The sequence below is a fragment of the Orcinus orca genome, chromosome 7 (genome assembly GCF_937001465.1).
Source record: "Orcinus orca chromosome 7, mOrcOrc1.1, whole genome shotgun sequence".
Taxonomy (NCBI): domain Eukaryota; kingdom Metazoa; phylum Chordata; class Mammalia; order Artiodactyla; family Delphinidae; genus Orcinus; species Orcinus orca.
In genome coordinates this window covers 119435165-119457913 of record NC_064565.1, presented here as the reverse complement: position 1 = coordinate 119457913, position 22749 = coordinate 119435165, and the positions used below count along the sequence as shown (strand labels likewise).

General features: G+C 45.9%; 1 protein-coding gene across 2 annotated transcripts in view; it reads left to right on the top strand.

The window, feature by feature from the left end:
* The window catches only part of NDUFA10 (NADH:ubiquinone oxidoreductase subunit A10), a 49009-nt gene that overhangs the window by 13684 nt on the left and 12576 nt on the right, over positions 1-22749 (top strand). Inside the window, exons 8-10 of one of the 2 annotated variants that reach the window (XR_004482210.2) lie at positions 1768-1853; positions 10538-10646; positions 14095-14192. Coding sequence is in view for 1 of the 2 variants with exons in the window: in XM_004262538.4 (XP_004262586.1) it covers positions 1768-1853; positions 10538-10646 (195 nt within the window). In the remaining variant the exon portion in view is untranslated. The remainder of the gene's footprint in view (positions 1-1767; positions 1854-10537; positions 10647-14094; positions 14193-22749) is intronic. The other variant, XM_004262538.4, reaches the window with a different exon arrangement.

Below are 22749 nucleotides of genomic sequence, written 5' to 3'. Positions count from 1 at the left end.
AACAAGTACTGAGCCAACCCATCACATTCCCCTGGTCATGAGATTTTGATTTTCTTTTAAATTATTCAGCTTCTAGAATCTTAAAATTATGGAATGGTGAAGATGCAAAGAACCTCAGGTTATCTGCACCAACATTTTTGTTAAACAGATGGTAAAACTAAAAGTTGGATTAGTTAACGGGAAAGACTTAAGACTGTTGACCCTTGAACTACACGGGTTTGAACCGTGTGTGTCTGCTCATACGTGGATTTTTTCAGTAGTAAATCCTATAGCACTGGACGGTCTTCAGTTTCCAGTAGTAAACCTCCTGGCGCTACACGGCAGCGCGGATGTGCAGGGTACCGTCCACGCACGGGGAGGGCCGCCTCCAGGTTGTACTCGGGGCTTTGACCGCGTGGAGCATGTTCAGCGCCAACTGTGTAAAGACACCAGCTTTCCCCAGATTCGCAGGTGCATTTGTGAAATCAAGTCACCCTCTGCAATTTTCAGAACTTAGTAATAACCAAAAATTTTGAGAAAGAATAACATTTTCCTGCCCAAGTATGAAAACATATTACAAACTTACGTTAATTAAGGCACTGTGGTATTAATGCAAGGATTAATAAATACCTTAATGGAACAGAACAGAGTGCAGAAACAGGTGCATATGTGTGCTCATGTGTGTTTGTAACTTTAGCTTGGAAAAGTCAGTACCTTAAAGGTTGATAAAAAACAAAATAGAGGAAAATAGATTATTTCTTAAATGCTATTGAGGCAAATGACCATCTGTTACGTTAAAGAAAAAAGGCCCGTATTTTGTGTTATATATTAAGCATAAATTACTAAAAACACACAACAAAAGGTGTAAAAAATCTAGAAGAAAGTACAGGTTTTATGATCTGGGGTTGGGGTGTAGGTGGTGACAGCAGACAGAAAGCTTTGCAAAGCAGTTGGCTGCTTTAATGATAGCACAGCCCTCAGCTGCCTCCTGGCGTGGGGAGAGGGGAGGAGAGAGTTGGAGGGAATAGGCCTCTCTCCTCCAGGACGGGAGACCTGCAGTCAAGTCCGGCTCTGGGCCCAGCCCTGGCAGTTCTTTTCGGCCTGGCTCTTTCTACTTGGACCCGTTAAGTTGCATTTCATTTCCTTCCAGCCTTCTTTTTCTGTGATGTTGGTTTTTGTTTGTCTTTGGGTAATTTTTGTTCCTTTGACAGACTGTTTCTGTGGCATGTGCCTGAGCAGAAGAGTAATACATTTTCTCTGAGACTGGGTTATTATTTGTGTTCATAACTGAATGTGCTCCAATTCTTGAAAGCTAAAGAGAGGTGCCCAGGTTCGGTGTGTTTTGGGGGAGAATGCGTCTGGAAAGGCCGCCCTCTGGGAGGTCAGGCTGTACGGACCGCAGGCTTTGGGGCTGAGGAACTTGGATTATTTGCGCTCTCTAGGACATGTATTTATTTTCTTGGCCTGTTGTTTCGAGTGGCTGAATCCTGCCTTCTGGAGGAAGGTTACATGGGAGGAAATAAGGAGTCTGAGGAATGCTGATTTTCCTCCCTCGTCTGGATTCTTCCTGCACCTGCTCCTTTTCTCCCAGCCTGCCAGGGAGTTTCCACAGCACCCCGGTGTCAGCTGGGCCAGGTGCCCACACTGGGCGTCGTCACTCGGCCCCCGCCTCACAGAAGGCTGTCTGCCCACCTTCCTTTCGTTTTGACTTTCACGGTGCGATTCTCCCGCCAGGTATTTGTGGCTTGTCGTGCACTGAATGTTGTCTCATTAAATTCCTCTGTCCAGGTGATCGAGGATATTGAGTATCTGAAGTACGAGAAAGGCCCGTGGCTGGACCAGGACGACCGCACTTTCCACAGTCTGAGGATGCGGTGAGTCTGCCGGAGCTGGGCGGTGCCGGGGGGGGGCAGGGCTGGCTTCCAGTATGGCGCGTTGCCCGCTGTGGGAACTTACAGAATTTTGGAGTAACTGTGTTGCAGGTTGCCAGATATGAGGCGTACTTCCTGTTCCCTTCCACACAGGCTCTTGCTGTCTCTGACCTGGCGGTGAATTGATAGACAGCCATTATTAACTCACCAAGTATTTTGCTTGCGCCCTGTGCCAGGCAGTGTTCCAGATTTAGGGAATATAGTGTCAAATAAAAGTCCTGCTGTCACTGAAACAGTAGAGCCATACGGGTGCTAAAGGCCGGGGAGAAAGGTAACCCTGAGTAATGGGGCAGCCAGTGGCTGGGGTGAGTGACAGAGGGCGCTCTGGGGAAGGCTTGAAGGCCTCTCTTCTGAGGAGAGCCGAGTGTGCGAGGACTGGGCCCCGCAGTGTCTGGGGTTAGCGAGGGGCAGGGATGCCGGTGGGTGGAGAGGTCCTGAGACAGGAGCCGCTGGGGCTGGAGCCGGGAGAGGAGGGGCGGGGAGGCCATGGTGAACGTGGAGGTGGGGGAGGCCACGGCAGAAGGGGACATGCTGAGTGGGCTACTTTGTTCATGAAAGATGCAGTGACACGTGGGCAGTATTTTGCCCAGAAAGCCCATTAGACACTCAGTGCGCAGAACTTGTGCTGGGTGCTGGTCACACAGCGCCCTCTGCTTTAGTACCTCCTTGGGTCCCAGCCTCCCAGCGAGGAGGCAGGTGCTCACCGTGGTCACGCTGTCCCTGGTGCGTGGGGCTTGGTACTCCAGCCCAGGGAGACGGCGGTGCAGGCCTGCTGTGCTCGCAGCAATGGGCAAGTTCTGTAGGCATACGAGCTGTGCTTCTGCAGAAGTGTTCCAGGCAGAGAAGACAGCTCCGACCCAGGAAACGTCACTTTCCTGTGAGCGTAGGTGACTGCCCCTGTGCTGGAGGGATCCAGGGAGCCGACCCCCGTAGTGCCCCGGGGCGGGGGCCTGGCGGAGGCTCGCATCGGCCTGCGCTGCTGGCACCCGGGCTCAGGCGGTGGCGGGGCTCGGTCAGTGTTGGGGAACACACGTCTGTGTGACCCTCGCATGGCCTTCTGCCTGGGTGACCGCTCTGCCGTCAGCCCATCGGGTGAGCGCCGCGGAGCTGGTCTGCTGGCCTTCCGCGGTGCAGAGCCCTTTGCTAGGTCAGTCTCTCTCAATAGCGAACGCACTTGTTTCTTTCCACTTGGACGCACCCTAATATGAGCGTGTATGGAAAATGGACCTGCTGTTAGTTTTCCACATCCTGTGCTTGAAAGTGAATAAGTTTTCCTTTTGAACCTGTTGATTTAGTTGTTAAAACTAAGACTTAAAATTTTATTCATTTTTCACTGTTTTTGTTGTGTGTTTTTTGTTTTTTGTTTTTTTGCGGTACGCGGGCATCTCACTGCTGTGGCCTCTCCCGTCGTGGAGCACAGGCCCTGGACGCGCAGGCTCAGCGGCCATGGCTCACAGGCCCAGCTGCCCTGCAGCATGTGGGAAGTTCCCGGACAGGGGCACGAACCCGTGTCCCCTGCAGGCGGACTCTCAGCCACTGCGCCACCAGGGGAGCCCTGTTGTGTGTTTTAGGTGGAAGAAATCGCATGTTTTGTACCAATGAGAGAGGTCCTGTGGCTGGGCTGGGGGTAAGGATGCTGAGAGGACAGGAGAGGCCCTGGAGGAGGGCGTGGGCTGGTGCACTGATGGGCAGTTCCTGCTTCCCACGCTGGCGCTGGGCAGGCGGGTACAGGGCGGGGCTTAGGGAAGTGGGTCTGTGCCAGGCGTGCCTGGAGCTTCTCTTCAGCTGGCTTCTGTCTTCACAGTGAAATGAGAGAGGGGTCATCAGCCCTGAGAGGCCTTGAGGGCGGGAGGGGCCGTGTTGCAGTTTGAGGAGGGAGGAGAAGGTCCAGAATGCCGCCCAGGCCCATGGAGAGGACCGGACGGGGAAGGAGCTGTGGGCGGCTGCCGCGGACGGGGGTGCATGGTCATGGAGGTACCGTAGGGGTGAGGCAGAGCTCTGCATGCGAACAGGGTCAGGCTTTGCCGGTGGATGTGAGTGAGCGGGAGAGCTGAGAGAGTGTGATGATGAAGAATTTAACCTGGGGAGGGGCACTGAAAAAAGACGGGGATCGGGAGGGTCAGAGGTCAGAGTCACACCCACACGTAGAAGAAAGTCAGGAAACAGAAGTCCAAGACGGAGCCAGATCACCTACAGTTCTGCCACCACAGGAGCCAGCGTCAGAGTTTAATGCAGGCTCTTCCAGTCTTTTGTAAAGTGTCGGTGTGTTCATATATTTCTAAATAAAATTACCTTGCATTATGTCTTTGTATTGTAACTTCTAATGTGAGCATGTCCCTATCTTGTTAGACGTTTAAAACTCGAGTTTTTAATGGCTGCTCACACTGCATAAATCCATTGACTGATGCCGGTCAGGGGTTGGCAAACCATGGTCTGTGGGCCCACCCAGGCCTCAGCTGCTAAGAATGGTCCTTACATTTTTAAAAGACTGAAGGAAAAAGTGCACATATGAAGCCGTACGTAGCTCTCTCAGGCTGAAATATTTACTATCTGGCCCTTTACAGAAAACGTTGTTGACCTCTGAGATACAGGCATAATCCATTTGCCGCTTCTTTAATATCAGTCTTTTGGGTTATTTCCATTTCTTCATAATCGTAGTAACGGTAATGAGCATAGTGTATTTATTTTTGTTCCATTTCAGGTTACTTTCTTAAGGTATAAAAGTGGAGTTACCGGGTCAGATTATATGAACACATTTTGAAATTTTTCTCCAGAAGATGTGTACCAGCTTGCACACTTGGACCGGTCTTCTGAAAGCCCTTATTAAGCCAGAATAGTTAAAATAAGAAGCAAACAAAAACTTGTGATTTTGATATCAAAGAAAAGCATTTGCTTTATTTTTGCATTTCATAAACACTGAACTTCAAACAGGTGTATTTTTATTGGCTATTTATTTGTCCTTTGTGAATTTTTTCTTCATGTTTATTGATCTTTTTAAAGCACCAGCTCTTTGTTTTATTGATTTTCTCTGTTGTTTTCTTATTTTCAGTTTCATTGACATCTACTCCAATTTTTATTGCTATTTTTTTAACCTGTTTCCTTTGGGCTTCAATTGCTCTTCTTTCTCTAGTTTCCTAAGGTAGAAGCTTAGGTGATTGGATCTTTCTTCTTTTCTAATGTATGCACTCGATGCTATAAATTTCCCTCTAGTCTAATTCCGCTGTGGTCCTAGAACGTACTTTGTATGATTTCTGCCCTTTTACCCTTGTTAAGACGTTTCATGTGGTCAGCAGTGTTTTCTGTCTTGAATAATGTTCTGACTGAGCGTGAGAAGAGTGTGTATTCTGCTGTCGTCAAATGGCGTGTTCTACAAATGTCAGTGAGACTGAGCTGATTGGTGGTGATGTTCAGGTCATCCATGTCCTTACTGCTTTTCTGTTTGCTGGATCTGCCCGATCCTGAAGGAGAGTGTTGAAATCTTTAACTGCAATGGCAGATTTGTCTGTTTCTCCTTTGAGTTTTATTCGTTTTTGCCTCGTTTATTTTGGTGCTCTGTAAGTTGCGGGCGTGTTTAGGATGTTAAGTCTCTTCTTGGACGACTGAGCTCTTTACTCTTACACAGTGCCCCTGTGTAAAGGATTCCTGATCCTTTCTTGTTCTGAAGTCTGCTTTGTCTGAAATTAATGCATCTGTTCCAGCTTTCACTTAATCTGGCAATGGTGTATCTTTTTCCAGCCCTTTACTCTTAGCCCCGCTCTTTGGATTGATTTCAGGTGGGTTTCTTATAGACGGCATATAGTTGGCCTTATGTTTTTTGAATCGACTCTGTCAGTCTCCAGCTTTAATTAGTATATTTGGATAGTTCACATTTAAAGTGGCTATTGATATATTTGGATTAATTTCTGCCATGTTTGTCATCATTTTCTATTTGTTGCATTTGTTCTTTGTTTCCTTCCCCTGCCCCTTTTTTCTACCTTTTCTGGTTTTAATTGGGTATTCTGTATGATTCCATTTTATCTTTTCTCTTAGCACATCTGTTGTACTCTGTAAAAATTTGTTATCGTTGTTGTGGTTTCCAGTTCACGTCTGCCTGCTTTCAGGTGGCGATACCACTTCACGGCTGGGGCAGTTTCCTCCCTCCATCCCTTATGGCGTCGCTGTCGTTCATTCCACTCTGTGTGCTCTAATCACCCATATGTTGTTGCTACTGTTATTCCAGGACAAGCAATTGATTTTCATTTTTCTCAGCTTCCTTTGTTGTAAAGGACTAGAGAGGTGGTTTCCAGGCTATTTCCTTGTTGGAGCTGAACCTGGAGTCCCTCTTTGTTTTTTAAAGCTTAGTGGTTGACTTTGTTTTTTGTCAGATACTTACATATGTATATGTGTTTGTAAATTTACCTAAATGATATTATGTACTATTTCGTTCTGAACCTTGTTTAAAAAAAGTAATCTTTACAGGCAGACGAGAGATAATGCAGGTTGGTTCCAGACCACCACAGTAAAGCAAGTCTCACAGTAAAGCAAGTCACGTGAACTGTTTGGTTTCCCAGCGCATATAAAAGTTACGTTTACACCAAACCGTAGTCTGTTAGGTGTGCAGTAGCATTATGTCTAGAAAAACATACATACCTTAATTAAAAAATACTTCATTGCTGAAAAATCGTAACCACCATCTGACGGCGCAGGGTTGCCACGAACCTCCAACTTGTAAGAGACGCAGCATCTGCACAGTGCGGTAGAGCAGAGCACGTGAGATGAGGTCTGCCTGAGCTGCTGCGTGGCGTTCTCCCTCTGCTGAGAGCTCGAGGGGCCAGCTTGATCCCAGGCCCACAGTCAGCGTCGACACCGTGTCTGGGAGGCGTCTGGGAAACGTTTCCTGAGCCCACAGCACTCTGCCTGGTGGAGGTTCCCGTCCTCTTGCAGGTGGGGGACTGGGCCTCCAAGAGCACTGCCCCGCCGAGGTCCTGGCGCCCTCAGCTCGCCGCGCCCTCCTGCGGTCTCCGTTGTGCCCTCCCTCCTATCTCAGCCTGGAGGCCGGGTGGGGTCGTTGCTTCCTCCCCTGGGGTCATCTGCTTGAACCCTCCTTTTCCCTACAGACCCCTCACCTTCCCCTGGGTCCCGCCCTCAGGGTGGTGCTGGTCTCCGGTGACTCTTCTTTGGGGTTTGATCTCCGTTCCTTGGTTAGTTATTTCTTCATCCCACCCATCCCCTGTGCGTACGCCCGCCAGGTTAATTTTCATAAAATATCACAGTGACCCTGTTCTTTCTTTACTCAGAATCCTTCAGTGGCATATCTTGGTTTAGGCATAAATCCAAGTTTCATTTCCTAGAATTAATTCAGAGTCCTAATCATCTGGTTCTACCTCTTCCATCAGGATACGGTATCCTGAATCCATTACCTCCCCCTCTGCCCAGTAATTACCCAAAGATCTGAGCATTCTCCTAAGCCTCGCTCTGTGCACCTTCTTTTCTACTTGAACCCTTCTCTTAACTTTTCCGGCTGTCGTTTTATGTGGATTTATATGTGATTCTTGTTAGCATTAGCATTAGCATTAGCTACTGCAGGGCAGAGTACGTGAAAAACATACAAAAAGGTGACTGTCCTGGCACCCTGACATCTTGCTGAGACTGGGCTCAGCAGCCCAGTGGGCTGTGGGATGCCTTTTCCACTCCTTCCCCGGGTGGTAAGCACAGTGTAATTCCTAAAGGTACTCTGGAATGTGTATCAGTTAGATGCAAGACCATGTCCAAAGTTCGTGTCTTAAGATCATAGTCTTATTAGTTATTCGGTTATGTTGATATCAGAGCATGGAGAGGGAGCCTGTCATTCCCTCACAGTTTACAGATTACAGCATTCAATTGGTTTAATTATTTTTGAAATAAATGGTATTGTTCTTCCTTCTCGCAGTTTTTTGCTCCTCTGCCTCCCAAGGATATTGCATAACGGTTTACAATGGTAATTGTGTTTACTTTCATTTAAGTACCATTTCGTAATTTGGGAGACTCAAGTGAAAATTATGGCCATTTTCTAAGATAATTATGGTAAACCTGCCATTTACCAGTTGTACTCATTTTGTCTAGAACCTGACCAAATTATTGGTTTAGGACATTTTTGTACCATCTCCGAACGTGTGTGGGGTATAATTATGTGCGTGTGAGTGCTTATTTCCCAACCTTGATAGCATTTTGTGTTCGTATCCGTAATCCATAACCGACCGGCGCCGCCCTGGTGGTTTCATCCTCGTGCTGGAGACTTGTTACCAGTGAGGCCTCCACTGTGCCCACCTTCCTCCCGCCCTCCAGAGCCTGGGCTCCCCTCTCGCCCTTGCTGCTTCATCACTGCGACTTGTGTTTCTAAGACTCCTGGAGGATGGCTTTCTAACAGGAAATTCCAGTGCGACAAAAACTGCAGGGTATGAGTTTGGTATCAGAAGTATAGGGTTTCAAGCAGAACTTTGCAATTCAGGAGAAACTAAAGAATATGCTTTGGACATGTTTTAGGAGAAAGTATAAGCATTCTGTTAATTGGGAAACACTTTGAGTCATAAGTCATAGTTTACTATTTTTGTTTTCTTCCTCTTCTTGGCCTCACTCTTCTGTTTTGGAATTATGTGGCAGAGCACCTCGTTTTGTGAACCACACTGTAGGATGCTCTGTCTTCTTACGGGGGGTGGGGGGCACTTTGGCCTGTGATGTGAAGAGCGTGTGCTCAGGTTTTGAATCTCCTTAATTAAACTAAGTGCTCTGTGAACAGAATTTTTCCTTTCACTGCTTTTTGCTCCTGAGTCATAAAAGGCTTCCTGTTGTCTTCGTTCCTCGCTTATCTTCAATCTAGAATGTGTCTGTAGTTTTTGGAGGCTGAGATTTCGGGTTTACTGGAGACAGGACACACGGGCTCTTCTTGGTCATCGTTTAAGCTGGTAGTCAGAAAGTGAAGGAGCAGTTTATCCAAGTTTGAGTAAGTGGGAGAACAGTCACTGTAGATTATTTTTTTAATCTCCAAAGGCAGTTTGAAGATATTTGTTCAAAGATACACCCATTTTGAAAGGGGGGGGGGGGTTGTGTGTAAACTGTAATTCTGCCAACTTATGCATAGATGGCGCCGTTGCTCTGTGTATTCCACACAAGCCCCTAGGCCAGTCTGTACTTTGCAGTTCTTCAGGGTTGTGTTAGGTTTTTCAAACCACAGAGAAAATCAAATCATACCCCACTTTGATATTTATTAACATTTAAAAATATAAACTTCATTTTTAGTTGAAATTGTTTATGGTGAGATCACTTTAAAAGTTATCCTTGCTGTAATAAGTATAGAATAATTCTATTTGTGTTAAAAATAAATATGTACTTTATTGATACATGCTGATGAAAGGTATTCTATAACCAACTTACGGTTAAAACTGAGAAACACTTCTCATGTTTGAGCGTGTACGTTATAGCCATATGCAAGATGTCGCAGCAGTGTTTGCTTGGAGTGATGTTAGGTTATTGGATTACTAGTTGTCATATGAGTGACACAGACACAGTGTTTACGGTGACCCTGGGATGTGCCTGTGCCTCCTGTTCAGTCACATTCAGCCTGTCACAGGTTCTCAGTGCTCTGTGGTCCTCTATGGGAGAGGGGCCGAGCGTCACCTGGGCTTGGGCTGGGACCAGGCGGTTCTGACTGCGGCTGAGTCTGCCCAGGGTGCAGGGGACAGGCTGGGCTTGTCCTCACAAAGCGTCTGAGAGCCAGATCCATTTAAAAGAGCTTCCGTTTGGGCCATTACAGACAGAAACTAAGTCATTAATGGGAAAGGGGCCATTTAAAAGAATCATTTTCTTTGTTTTGAGCCCTTAAGAAAGGAAACTTTATTTTAACATTTTTTCCTAAAAGCACTCAAAATGCTTTTTATCTTCAAGTATAGTGGTTATATTCAGACTAAATTTAATTTAAAATAAGCAAGTTATAACAAAGTATAAATATTTTAGCATTCAAAATAAAATGGTCAGGCAAGGAGTGTGTCCTCTCATGTGTGTTTCTCGGTGCCGAGAAAAGCAGGGGAGGAGACGTTTATAAGCAGGGATGCAGCAGGCCGTCCTGCGGTGCAGTTCTCCCCAGCCCCGCCCTGCAGTTCCACTAAGGCCTCGTCAGCCTCCGCCCTGGAATCGGTCCCCCAGGCGGCGTGGGCATCGCGCGGGGCGGTGGGGGGGGGCGGGGGGAGATGCAGGAGAGTTGCTTGTCTCTCTTTCCCCCAAGAGTCATTAAATGTGCACATTGTTCATGAGAGCAGACCACGCGCGGCACTGTGACATGTGGTGTTTGTGTTAGCTCTGTATTCCTGGTAGTCCTATGTTTAAAACACACTGCGGCTCCTTTTTTATTTTTCAAAACTGTGTCTGCCCCCAAAGGGAGTCACCTGTGGCCATGAGACTCTTGAAAGACCCCGTCTCCGGCTGCGGAGGTGGTTTCAGAAGAGCAGCCGCCGCAGCCCGGACGGTCTCTGGGGGGGAGTTTGGCTTCTGAGATGCCTGCTTGGGAGCGCGTGGATGAATTTCTCAACATGGATGTTTTAAAGAACCAGCCTGATAGCTTATTTTGTTATATTTACTTTGATGTTTAGTGTGACTATATCTGCCTTACCTTCTAGGGTTCAGAACAAGTTGGAGGTGCTGAATTACACAACCATTCCTGTCTACCTCCCAGAGGTCACCATCGGCTCTCACCAGAGCGACCGGGTCTTTCACGAGTTCAAGGAGGTGAGGCCCTCGAGTGCCGGGTCTCAGACGACTGGCACAAAGTCACTTCTCTGAAGAATGCTTTCTGTTTGTTTGTTTTAGTGAGAGAGCTCCGTTTTCACTGCAGTAATTCTCCTTTCCCCCTTCATCAGTGTATTGACGCGGCAGGGCTGCGTGCAGGGCGCTGCCCCTCTGGGCCGTGTGTGCCGCGGGCAGCCTTCCGGGTCAGCGTGTTGTCTTGACATCAGAACCTTCTCTCTTCCTCAGCTTTCCTCTACGTCCTTTCATGTCAGATTTCACTCTGGCGTCGCCTTCCTCTTCACGGTACATCCTCCATAAGGAGGGAAGGTGTGTGTTTCTGCAGAAGGCGCTCGGTTGGACGGGAGCCCTCGGGAGGGGGAGGGGCAGGAGTGAGGCGGGAGCTGGGCGGGGCCGACTGCTTGTTGGTCTCTTTCCAATTTCCGTAGCTTTTTAGTGAATTACCTGTTTTCAGCATGGTGAATGGTGAACTTAGAGAATATTGTAAGTTCTGCCTTGGGACCTGGCCGGTGAGTGAGCACCTCCTCTGAGAATCGTGGCGTCAGTGGGGTAGTGAGAACGTGACCCGTTTCCGCGTCAGTGGTGGTTGTGTTTGGTTATCGGCAAAGGTGTGAAATGATTGTACTTAGGTCAGAACTTCAAGCTGAGCAGTCGATACTTAGGTGAGTTGAAATCTGGGTTAGATATTTTTGCATGACTGTGATTCTCTGATTTGATGCTTAACACATTGTTTGCAGCTGCGCCGATCGAATGTCCAGGGGTACCCCGTTGCTCTCTTTCTTACCTGAGATACTTGGCCTTTTCTTTTACGTAAGTTCTTTTGATGGCCTTGGAAATGGTGTTATTAAATGTAGACATTCGGGGAAGTACGTAAAACTGTAAAGGTGTCACTCGGAGGGACCTACAGTTAGTATTTTGGCACATTTCTTTCTTCCTCATGTTTGCGGGGATGTTGAGTGCATGCGTGGTGTCTCTTTCTCTTTTTGAGGGGAGCTGGCAGGCCAGAGGCCGAGCTGGCTCCTCTCGGCAGCTGGTGCCTCGATGCCGCTCCTGCCGAGGCCGAGAGACCCACCCCGTCGCTGTCCCCACCCTACATGTAATGACCCACCCGGCCTTGATGAGGCTGTCTTACAGGCGGCTGTGTCCTGTCATCAGGGCCGCTACCTGTGCCGGCCTCCACCGTCCTACTTAAATTTGTCCTGCAGCTTCCTGTCTGGCCTCCTCCGCGTCGGGTCTCTCCCTGCAGCCCTCCTCTGCAGTGCAGAAGTGCCTGAGCTGAAATGCCAAAGCGGCAGAGTCTGTCCCATGCCTGTAGCCCTTCCGTGACCTCTGATGAATTCGGTCCTGCAGGGTGGGTGCCCTGGCCCCTGCAGAGTCCCCTCCCTCATCGCAGCCCTGCGAGCGCCCGTGGTCTCACTGGTGGTGTCCGTGAGTCCATATACGGGGCCCTGGGGGTTTGGAGGTGGTGCACAGAGAATTGTGAAACAGATAAATATATTGCCCTTTTAACTTGTAAACTTTTCTGATTACACCAGAGTAGTGATTTACTGATAATGTGTCTTTAACGCCTCTGTAGCATTCTGTGACCTCACTTTTAAACAAGGAAGCAGCGGGCAGTGGGTTCAGAGATTGTGCAGTCGCCCATGTGCAGTGGGGTTTAGGGACGTGGCTTTCCTTCGGCGGTTTTTCTTATGCTTCCTACTGTGGTTGCGTGGTAATGGCTTTTCACTTGCATTACTGATACAAAGTTTCCTTTTAAAATGAACTTACGTAAGAAAAAAAGGCATTGCATTTTTTAATATGAGCGGCAGTGCACTTGGTATGCAGCTGTGACCTGATGGGCAAGGTGCCCTCGGATGACCTGAGCAGCCGCCTCTGCTCATTTCAGGTTCTTCGGGCATCAGGCGCTTTCATCTTGTTCTTTCATACATTTACTCCATTTGTTCATTAGTTCAGTTATTTATTCCACTAAATATTTATGTGTGTGTACTAGGTGTTATGAGTGGTACTAGGTATTATGAGTGTGTACTAGGTGCCAGACCTGTCCTAGGCCCTGGGAACAAAGCAGCGCGTGACCCGGAGAAGAATCCCCGACCTCCCAGGCACTTACGTCCGAGTGGGAGGAAACAGAAAATAAACAGAAGGTGAAGCAAAGAATTCGTTAAGTGACGGTGGCAAGTGCTGTGGAGAAAATTAAATTCCCAGAGGAGGGCAGGGCCAGCTGTTGTGGGCTGGGGGAGTTGGATTTGAAGTCCGGTCGTGGTCCAGGAAGGCCTCACCCAGAAGCTGATGGGTGAGCAGAGGCTGCAGGGGCGAGGGGAGGGGGTGGGTGTGCTGGGGGAGGTGGCCACACGGGGAGGAGAACTGAGGCAGTGGCGCAGCTCCACGTGTCTGGGACACCAGAGACACAGGCAGGAGGCCACTGTGGCTGGAGCGTGGAGGGGGAGGGAGGGAGGGCGGGCTGGGACAAGCAGTAAGAGGTGGTGGAGGCCCCCCGGGCTGGTGTGAGGGCTCTGGCTTGTCCTGTGCAGGATACGGGGAATAAGAATGATTTGTGAGATGCACTTGGTAGTGGGAACGTTCTGGTTTCTGATTAAAGGATGGATTGAGTAGGGGCGCAGGCAGAAGCAGGGAGATTAGCTAGGAGGCTGGTAACGGCATACGGACTGGGAGGTATGTCAGCTGGGACCAGCGTGGTCCTTGTAGGCGTTTTGGACAGTGCTCAGGTCGTGGATAGACCCGACAGAGGCTATTGAACTTTTGTATTGGGAAGTGAGAAAAGGAAGCTGATTTCTAGGTTTCTGGCCTCAGGAACTAGAACTCTGGAGTTGGAACCGGCAGACTTTGGGAAGGCGCAGAGGTACAGGTTTCCAGGAAAGATCAAGAATTTTTCATTGGCCATGGCAAGTTCGAGATGCTCATTATTCCCCAGAGGAGGTGCTGAGTGGGTGGTCGCCCTCTTTTCATCGCACTGTGTGGATACTGTGTTTCTCACCGATTGAAGGTTTGCCTTAAGGCATGCACAGTGGTTTTTTTCAGACATAATGCCACTGCACACCTAATAGACTACAGTATAGCATAAACATAACTTTTATATGCGCTGGGAAGCCAGAAATTCACGTGACTTGCTTTATTGTGTTGTTTGGACCTGAACCTGCTTCCAAGGTCTGCCCGTAATGGGTTTGGAGTCTGGAAGTTGTCAGCGTCTGACTGTCGTGTGAAGCTGTGGTCCTGGTTGAGATGGCTTTGCAGTGAGGAGAGAAGGGGAGCACGAGGTTCAGAGGGGCGGGAGACGGCAGGGGGCCCAAGTCACTGTCTTCAGGGAGCTTATGCTTTTGTGTGTTTATTACTTCATCAGTTATCTTTACAAGTGGGAGACTGTTCATAGGAATTTCGTCTTTTCTGTTAATGTATGTCTCTTTATAAACAGGTTGTGTTTATCTCTATCTCTGTAAGCAAGGAGGATTGAGCCAAATGACCCCAGAGAAGTTGAATGGTACCCAGAACAGGCAGGACCCTCGTAGCCAGGTAGGGGGGCGTGCACTGTGGTCGAGCATGGGTGGGCAGATGAGGGGCTCAGGAGGTCCAGTAGGGCTCCTGGGGACGGAATGGCCTGACGTGTCGTGGAGGAGACCCAGTTGCACCGACGTTGTCCCTCGTGGAGTGGATGAGGGCCCCAGGTGGCCCTGCTCACTGCTGGGAGGAGACACTTCTCAGAGCAAATAAATTCCAACAAACCAACAGCCCAGGCCATCGTCACGACAATTACGGGAAACACTACAAGTTTCAAAAATTAAATCTGTGTGGAAAATGGGCATTTGGAAGTCCCATATAAAAAGGAAAATGCATGCCAGCAAATAATGACAGTTTTGTTTCTTTCTAATCTTTATACCCGTGTTTCTTCCTTGCCTTAATACGCTGGGTGTGTCTCTAGTTCATGGTTGGATAGAAATTGTAACAGTGGTCATCCTTCTCTTGTTTCTGATCTCGTGGAGGAAGTTTTCAATAATTCACCAGATATTATGTTTGCTCTGGGTTAGGTGTAGATACTCTTTATCAGGTTGGGGAAGTTCCATTTTATTAGTAGTTTCCGAGGACCTTCTGTCGAGTACGGGTGTTGAGTTTTATCACATTTGTCTGTCACGGGTGATTTTCCTCTTCTTTATGTTAATGTGGTCCTAAAAATTATAGTGATTGATTTTCTCATGTGAGGCCAACCTTGGTTTCCTGGATCAGTCCCACTTGTGTGTGCTTTATAAACTCTTCATGTGTAGCTGAACCTAATTCTCATATCTAGTTTAGGAGTTCTGTGTTTATGTTGGATGGTAGTTTTTCTTTCTTGTAATATCCTTGTCAGATTTACTATCAGGATCATGCTGCTATCAAACACTAAGCTGAGATGGGACCCTCATGTTTTATTCTCTGGAAGAGTTTGCCTAAGATTGTTATTACTGCTTCTTTCAGTGTTTAGGATTGACTGATGGAGCTATGTTGAAATATTTTAAATTACAAATTTGTTTAATCGATGCGGAATGTTCAATATTCTGTTACTTCTTAGGTTTGAAAATTGTGTTTGTTGAGGAAGTTGCCCTCATTTCTAATTTTCTAATTTCTTTCACTAAGTTGTTTAAAGTGTCCTTTTTTAACGTTTTTAATTAGATCACATCTGATGGTGACCGCTCTCCCCTTCTCCATCCCTGTTGTTGGTCCTGGTGTGTCCCTTCCTTCTATACTCTTGAAAGAAGTTTGTCATTTAGGGACTAGCTTCTTGCTTGGTATTGTTTGTTGTACATTCGAATTCACGGATTATTGCTCCTTATTTTTTCCTTTTCATTTGCTGTTTTTCTATCTTCTTAGTATGAGTGGGTGGATCATTGATTTCCAGCCTGTCTTGCTTTTGAATATATGCATGTAAAGCTGGTCACATTGCCCTCCAAATTTGTCTTAATTAACTTGATCTCATAATTCTTTCTTTTTAAAAAAATTAAAAAAAAATTTTATTTATTTTTGGCTGCATTGGGTCTTCGTTGCTGCACGTGGGCTGTCTCTAGTTGCGTCGAGCGGGGCTACTCTTCATTGCGGTGCGTGGGCTTCTGATGGTGGTGGCTTCTCTTGTTGTGGAGCATAGGCTCTAGGCGTGCAGGCTTCAGTAGCTGTGGCATGTGGCCTCAGTAGTTGTGGCTTGCAGGCCCCAGAGTGCAGGCTCAGTAGTTGCGGCGCACGGGCTTAGTTGCTCCACAGCATGTGGGATCTTCCCGGACAAGGGCTCGCTCGAACCCATGTCCCCTGCGTTGGCAGGCGGATTCTTAACCACTGCACCACCAAGGAAGTCCTGATCTCATAATTGTTGATGTTATGTTTTCATTATCCTTCAATTCAAAATATTTTGTAATTTTAATCTGGTTTCTTTTTTGACCAGTGTGCGAATTCAAATTATATTGGATCATTTAAAAGCAGTTGGAATCTTTCTAATTGTCTTTTTGTTACTGATTTCTTGCTTAATTTCACTCTAGGCAGAAACAGTCTTATGATTTCTGTTCTTGGAACATGGCTGAGACTGACTTTTCGGCCGAGCATTGGTCATTTTGGTGATGTTTCACGGTCCTTGAGAAGAAGGCCTGCTCTGCCCCGTTGTGTGCAAGGTTCTTGCAGCGTCATTGAAAGGAAGTCTCTTGATCACATTCTTCAGATTGTCTCTATGCTCACTGATTTTTGTTTCCTTCTTCTGTCAGTTTGCTGTGAGAGGCGTCTGGAAATCTGTCACTCTGTGTGGGTTTCTGCCTCCTGTATTTCTGTCAAGTTCTGCTTTGTGTGTATCTTGAGGTCGTATTATTAGACATACACAAATTTAGACTTGCTCTACATTCCTAATAGAGTCACCCTTTTATGTGTTATGAAATTTTCCCTGTTAACTTTAGTCATGGTTCTTACCTTAAAGGTTACTTTATTTGAAACTTATGTAGTGTCTACAACTTTCCTTTGGTTAGCATTTGCATGGTATTGCTCTTTCTACATCTTTTAATTTCATTCATTCTGTATCTTTGTATTTCCAGTGGACTCCTTTTAACCTGAAAACAGTTATGTCTTCAGTTTTTGTCCAGTTTAAACATTGGGAATATTTGTCCATTCACATTTAGTGTAATTACTGATCCATTTGTGTTTAAATAGCTTATCCTACTACATGTTTTACATTTTTCTTACCTGTTCTTTGTATTTGTTGTCTTTTTTCCTTGCCTTCTTTTGGATTAAGAGGTTTTTTTAACATTTTTATTCCATTTCCCCCTCTATTTGCTTACTAGTTACCATCCTTTCAATAGTTTTTAGTGGCTAACCTGGTAATTAGTATTCATCCTTGATTTGTTAACTTCTGTTGTAAGTTAGTAGCTCTCTAGTTCCAGAGCACTGTAAGGACCTCGTAACACTTCTGACTCCATTTACCCAACTCTTGTGTTTTGTGTTGTTTTTGTCATATATCGTAATTCTTCATGTATTTTAAGCCCTCGGGACACTGTGGTTATTGTTCATGTGGTCAGTTCGTGCAGATTGACCCATGGCTGCCCTGCTGCTGCTCTTACCCTCCCTGGTCTCCATACCTCCACATAGGATCATAGTTCTTCTGACTGAGGAAGCTTTGCTGACAACAAATTCTCACCCTTATTGTTTAAAATGGTCTTTAATTTGTTCTAGTTTTTATTTTGGAATTTTTCAAACTTACAAAAATAGCAAGAATAGAAAAATAACTTCTGAACCTTTGTAAGTGGTCATCATTATACCCCATTATCTTCAAACATCTTAATGCACAGATTCTCAGAGTGTGGTCCCCATATCGGCATCACCTGGGCACTCATGAGGAATGCAAGTTCTCAGGCCCCAGCCCAGGCCTACTGGATGAGATTCTCTGGGGATGGGGCCCAGGAATCTATTTTAAGGAGTCCTCCAGCCGATTCTGATATGCATTAAGGTTTGGGAACCACTGCTTTAATGTGTAATTCTTATAAACAAGGACATTCTCTTATATGACCACAATATAGCTATCAAAATCAGGAAATTAACATTCATACATTGCTACCTCTAATCTACAGACCTTGTTCAAGGCTAATCAGTTGTCCCAGGAATGTTCTTCAGAGCAAAAAGGCCTAATCCAGGATAATGGATTGCATTTAATTATCTTGTCTCTTTAGAATCTTTGAATCTGATCAGTTCTTCAGGCTTTCCTTGATATTCAAGACCTTGACACTTCTGAAGATTACAGGATGGTTACTTTTTAATGTCCCTCAGTTTGGTTTTGTTTGATGTTTTCCCATGATTGGATTTAGGTTTCATGTGTTTTTTGTAGGAAGGTCACAGAACTCATTATCTTATCAGGTAGCACGTGATTCCTCTTTGTCCCATCACTGTTTCTATTAACTTTGATCACTTGACTGAGATAGTGTCCTCATTCTTTTACTCCTTGTAATTAATAAGTATTTTCAGGGGAAGTACTTTGAAACTAGGTAAATATCCATTTTCTCATCAAACCTTGACCCAGTAGTTAGCATCTGTTGATTTTCATGGCTAAATTAATTATTAGGTAATTTTCCTAATTCTGTCATTCCTTCTACATTATTAGTTACTATTCTACTATAAAGAAATGCTCTGTTTATTCATTTATTTATTTATATCACTATGGACTCACAGATTTCTGTTTTATCCGTATACATCTATATTCATTTCTGTCTCTCAGTATACTGACAGCTATGAATTCACATCAGTACCTTCAGTTCCAGAGTGACACAACAAGGCTCGTTCTCATTGTCCCCCAGCCCACGTCCTTCTCAGATAGTGAGAAACCTGGCTTCCCTCAGGTCAGTGTGTCTCCTTCCTGGATCATTCCCCCCAGTGTATCACCAGGTTCCCACCACTGCTACCACTGCTCCCTTCCACAGTTTCCACTGGTGTTTCTCCAGCCTCTGCTGTGTCCTGCTGCCCACCCATGTAGGTGCAAACCTCTTTTGAAGACCGTTTTCCTGTGTTTCTGGCAAGGTTTGGTTTTGTTTTGTTTTGGGTGGTGTTTCTGACTTGGTTCTGAGCAGTCACACTGTCTTGGGGTGTGTGCGTCTGTGCTTCTGTGTGTGCTTTGCTTGTAGCTCAGAACATTCTTTGGCTGACATTCGTTGTCAGTTTTAGAAGAGTCTTGCTGGTACCTCGTCAGTGTTGCTACACCCCGTCTTCTCTGCTCTCCTTGGGCTCCACTTGACCACATGTTGGACCTTTTCACCTTGTGCTGTGTCCCTCTTTTCTGTGTCTCTCATTCTGTTTTCTCTGTGACCTTCAGCCTGGATATGTTCTTCAGTCTGTCTTCTAAGTTACTACTCTTTCAGCGCTTCCCAATCTGCTCCTAGACATGTATTTTCTATATTGGAAGTTTTAACTTTAATTGTAGTCCTTTTTGATTTTAGAATTTCCATTTTTTTTATAATTTTGAGTTGTCTGTTGAAATTATTTTGTTATCTAAATTCTTTGACATATTAATCACAAAGTTATCTGGTAACTGTAATATCTGGACCTCTGTTCCATCTGTTTAAACTGATTCTCGCTCTGTCCTTTCCGTTTGGGGACATTTAATCTTTTTTGGTATGCTGGTATTTTTTAAAAGGCCAGTCATTATTTTGGAAGAACTGTACAGCTAGCGTGAGGCTGCTGTCGCTGTCCTTGCTGTCTTCTGGCAGCGTTTTAGTAGGGCAGACTCCCGAGTCTGTCAGAAACCAAGCCAGGGGACACTGCACTTAGGTTTGTGCGGTCTGGTGTATTTCCTGTTTGACCTTCCTGATGGAGCACTTTTACTAGAGCCCCTCCTCTTTGGTGGGTCCTGACCTGCAGTTTTGTCCCCATGGCCCCCTCCCTGCTGAGGGCTGGCTCAGCCCCCAGGCTCCTGCCAGTGAGAGTGGGCGGGGCCCTGGGGGGCAGCAGTCACCTTGCAGCCCTCCTTTTTGCTTTCCTTTCCTGGGGCCTTGGCACCGCCCTGCCTTTGATGTCTCCGCACAGGTGTTTTTCCATGTTGTCCGTTTGTCTTGGTGGCTTGGGAGGGGCTTGCTCTGCACTAGTCCACCAGAAGCTGGACGTACTCGTCGCTTTACCCAGTGCCACGGGGAGGCTGTTTGGCAGGTTTTCATCGTTGTTAAGTTCTGTCTTATTTTTAATCTGTGAGCATCAAAGGGAATCTATTAATACTATATTGGACTTACAGTTTTAAAGTTTAGAAATGTTGAAATTTTTAATCAATATTTAAATGATTGGGGAAATCTAACTTTTAAAATGCTTAACTGTTTTTAAAAAATAACTTCATTTTTTAGAACGGTTTTAGCGTTACAGAAAAATGAAGGTACTGGAGAGTTCTCATATACCCCAGTTTCCCATATTAACGTCTTATATTTGTGGTATATTTGTTACCAATACTGGACAATATTGATACATATTACTAACTAAAGTCCATACCTTATTCAGATTTCCATCGTTTTCTCCCTAATGTCCTTTTTCTGTCCCAGGATCCCATGCAGAATAGCACGTGACTTTCAATTGTCACGTCTCCATCGGCCCCTCCTGGCTGTGACGACTTCTCAGACTTTGCTTGTTTTTAGTGATTCTGACAGTTTTGAGGAGTACTGGTCAGGTGTCTTATAGAATGTCCATCAACTGCAGTTTGTCTGGTGTTTTTCTTACAATTAGCCTGGATGTGTGTGTTTGGGGGAGAAAGACCACAGGGTTAAGTACCATCAACGTGACACATCACTGCTGGTGTTGACGTTGACACCTGGCTGAGGTATGTCTGTCAGGCCTCTCGGCTGTGTGTTTGCTCTTCCCCCTTCCCAGAAGTCACCATGCCTGCCATAGCCTTTATATTTGTCTGTGGGGTAAAAATTGTGTGACTGTTTAGAGGAATGCTGTTTTCTGAAAGGAAATTTAGTTGCTTGATATTTTAAAAAATGATAAATTGAAATTAGAATGTAAATAGAGTGACTATATTTCTTTATTCACAGAATTTCTTTTGAGTGTTGAAGACATGAGCAACAGTTATTACCAAATTTCCCTCTAGAAAGCGTGTTATGAGGGATAAAGACGAATGAGTGAAGCCCTTCTGTGAGCGTCTTCTGCAGCTGTTTGTAGCTGGAAAGGTTTGTTGCTCCTCAGAGAAGGTTCCCTGGCCAGGCTGCAGAGCGTATTTCTAGAAACGCCCAGGCCAGCAGCCGGGAGGCTGGTGTGTCTCTGAGACACCGAGACGCCGATTGGTTCCCTGCAGGGAGGGAGCCAGCAGTTTGGGAACATTTTAAGGAATTGTTTCTTTTAGAGAAGGACTGGTTCAGTATTAGAGTGGAGGGTGTTTTGTGGCCATTTATTTCCTGGAATAAGGGGGGGTTGATGGGGTGCTTTTTTATGGCAGTGGTCTATAGAAATCAGTTTCCCTGGTTCCTCATATTCTAGGGAAAAAAAATTTAATGTTAAGTATGTTTTAGCCAAACTCCACTGACAACGTGAGAAGTTTATACAGTTGACCCTTGAACAACGTGGGGGCATATAACTTAGAGGCGGGCCTCGGTGTCCACGGTCTGTGGTTCCCCCTGTCCGTGGATTCAGCCACCCAGGGCCCGGGTAGCACGGTAGTGTTCACTATCGAAAAGTATCCACAGATAAGTGGCCCCACAGAGTTCAGCCCACGTTGTTCAGGGGTCCACTGTATCATCCTGATTAATATAACAAGGGTAATAAACTTAGAGACACACTTCATGGTTTCATAAGAAGCTTGAAGTGCACTTGCACTGTGCTTATGGAGACACTTGGGAAGCCTGAGGAGGGAGGTGTTCTCATAATACATCCATTATATCGTATGCATATTTTATAGTGGATATGGAACTTGTTGATACTTTGTGGCCAGAAATTATTGGCCAACACTTCTAATTCTTGGAAAAAGTCATGCAACGTCCTTTTGTGTTTTTTTTTTCTTTAAACACAGAAAAAGTAAACCAAAATTTATTCATATGCATATGGGGAATTATAAAATAAGTAGGTGGTAAATGGCTAAAATTAGACGCTTACATGATTAACTTCAGAAGGGAAAGGGAGGGGCAACAAGAAGCTTGCATCAGAAGAACAATTTTGTTTCTAGGGTAACAAACGGGAGGTAAGAAAATTTGTGATACTAATTGTTTATGCAGGTGCAAGTGGTATTTTCCATATGTTCATGGCCATAAACACCCCAGCAACAGGAATTTATGACAGTTTCTTCTTTCTTTAAAAAATTAATTAATTAATTAATTTATGGCTGTATTGGGTCTTTGTTGCTGCGCACGGGCTTTCTCTCGTTGTGGCGAGCAGGGGCTACTCTTCGTTGCAGTGCGTGGGCTTCTTGTTGTGGAGCACAGGCTCTAGGTGTGCGGGCTTCAGTAGTTGCAGCACTCGGGCTCTGTAGTTGTGGCTTGTGGGCCCTAGAGCGCAGGCTCAGTAGTTGTGGCGCATGGGCTTAGTTGTTCCGCGGCATGTGGGATCCTCCTGGACCAGGGCTCAAACCTGTGTCCCATGCATTGGCAGGTGGCTTCTTAACCACTGCACCACCAGGGAAGTCCCTTTATGACAGTTTCTTCCCCAGAAGTGTCTGCTTCCTTTTTTTTTTTTTAAATGAAATATTATGGTCTCCTTTTCTCTTTCAGGAACTTTCTACTCTTTCTGTCTTTGGTGTTTTAGAGTTTAACCAAGATAGGTCTAGATTTAAATTCCTTTTTTGTTACGTGGGTACTTTCTGATTTGTTGGTAGGATCTTATTCCTTGCCTCTGTTTTCAGTTTCTTCTCTTGCTTTAAACGTCTTAAATGCAGTCACTGTCTTCTGTGTGTGATCTCAGGTTTGGAGGCCTGTCTAACTCTGTCGTTTATTGTTTCCTCTGATTCTCACCCATGGTGGCTTATTTCCTTCTGCATTTTGGAGACTTTGGACACTGAGTTCATGCTTCGTGGGTATTTATCCCTGGGCCCCAGGGACGTTTGATTTCAGGTGAACCCAGACTCTCTCGGTGTAAGCACGCCCCAAATATTTCGTTCACGGGGCAGCCTGTGTGT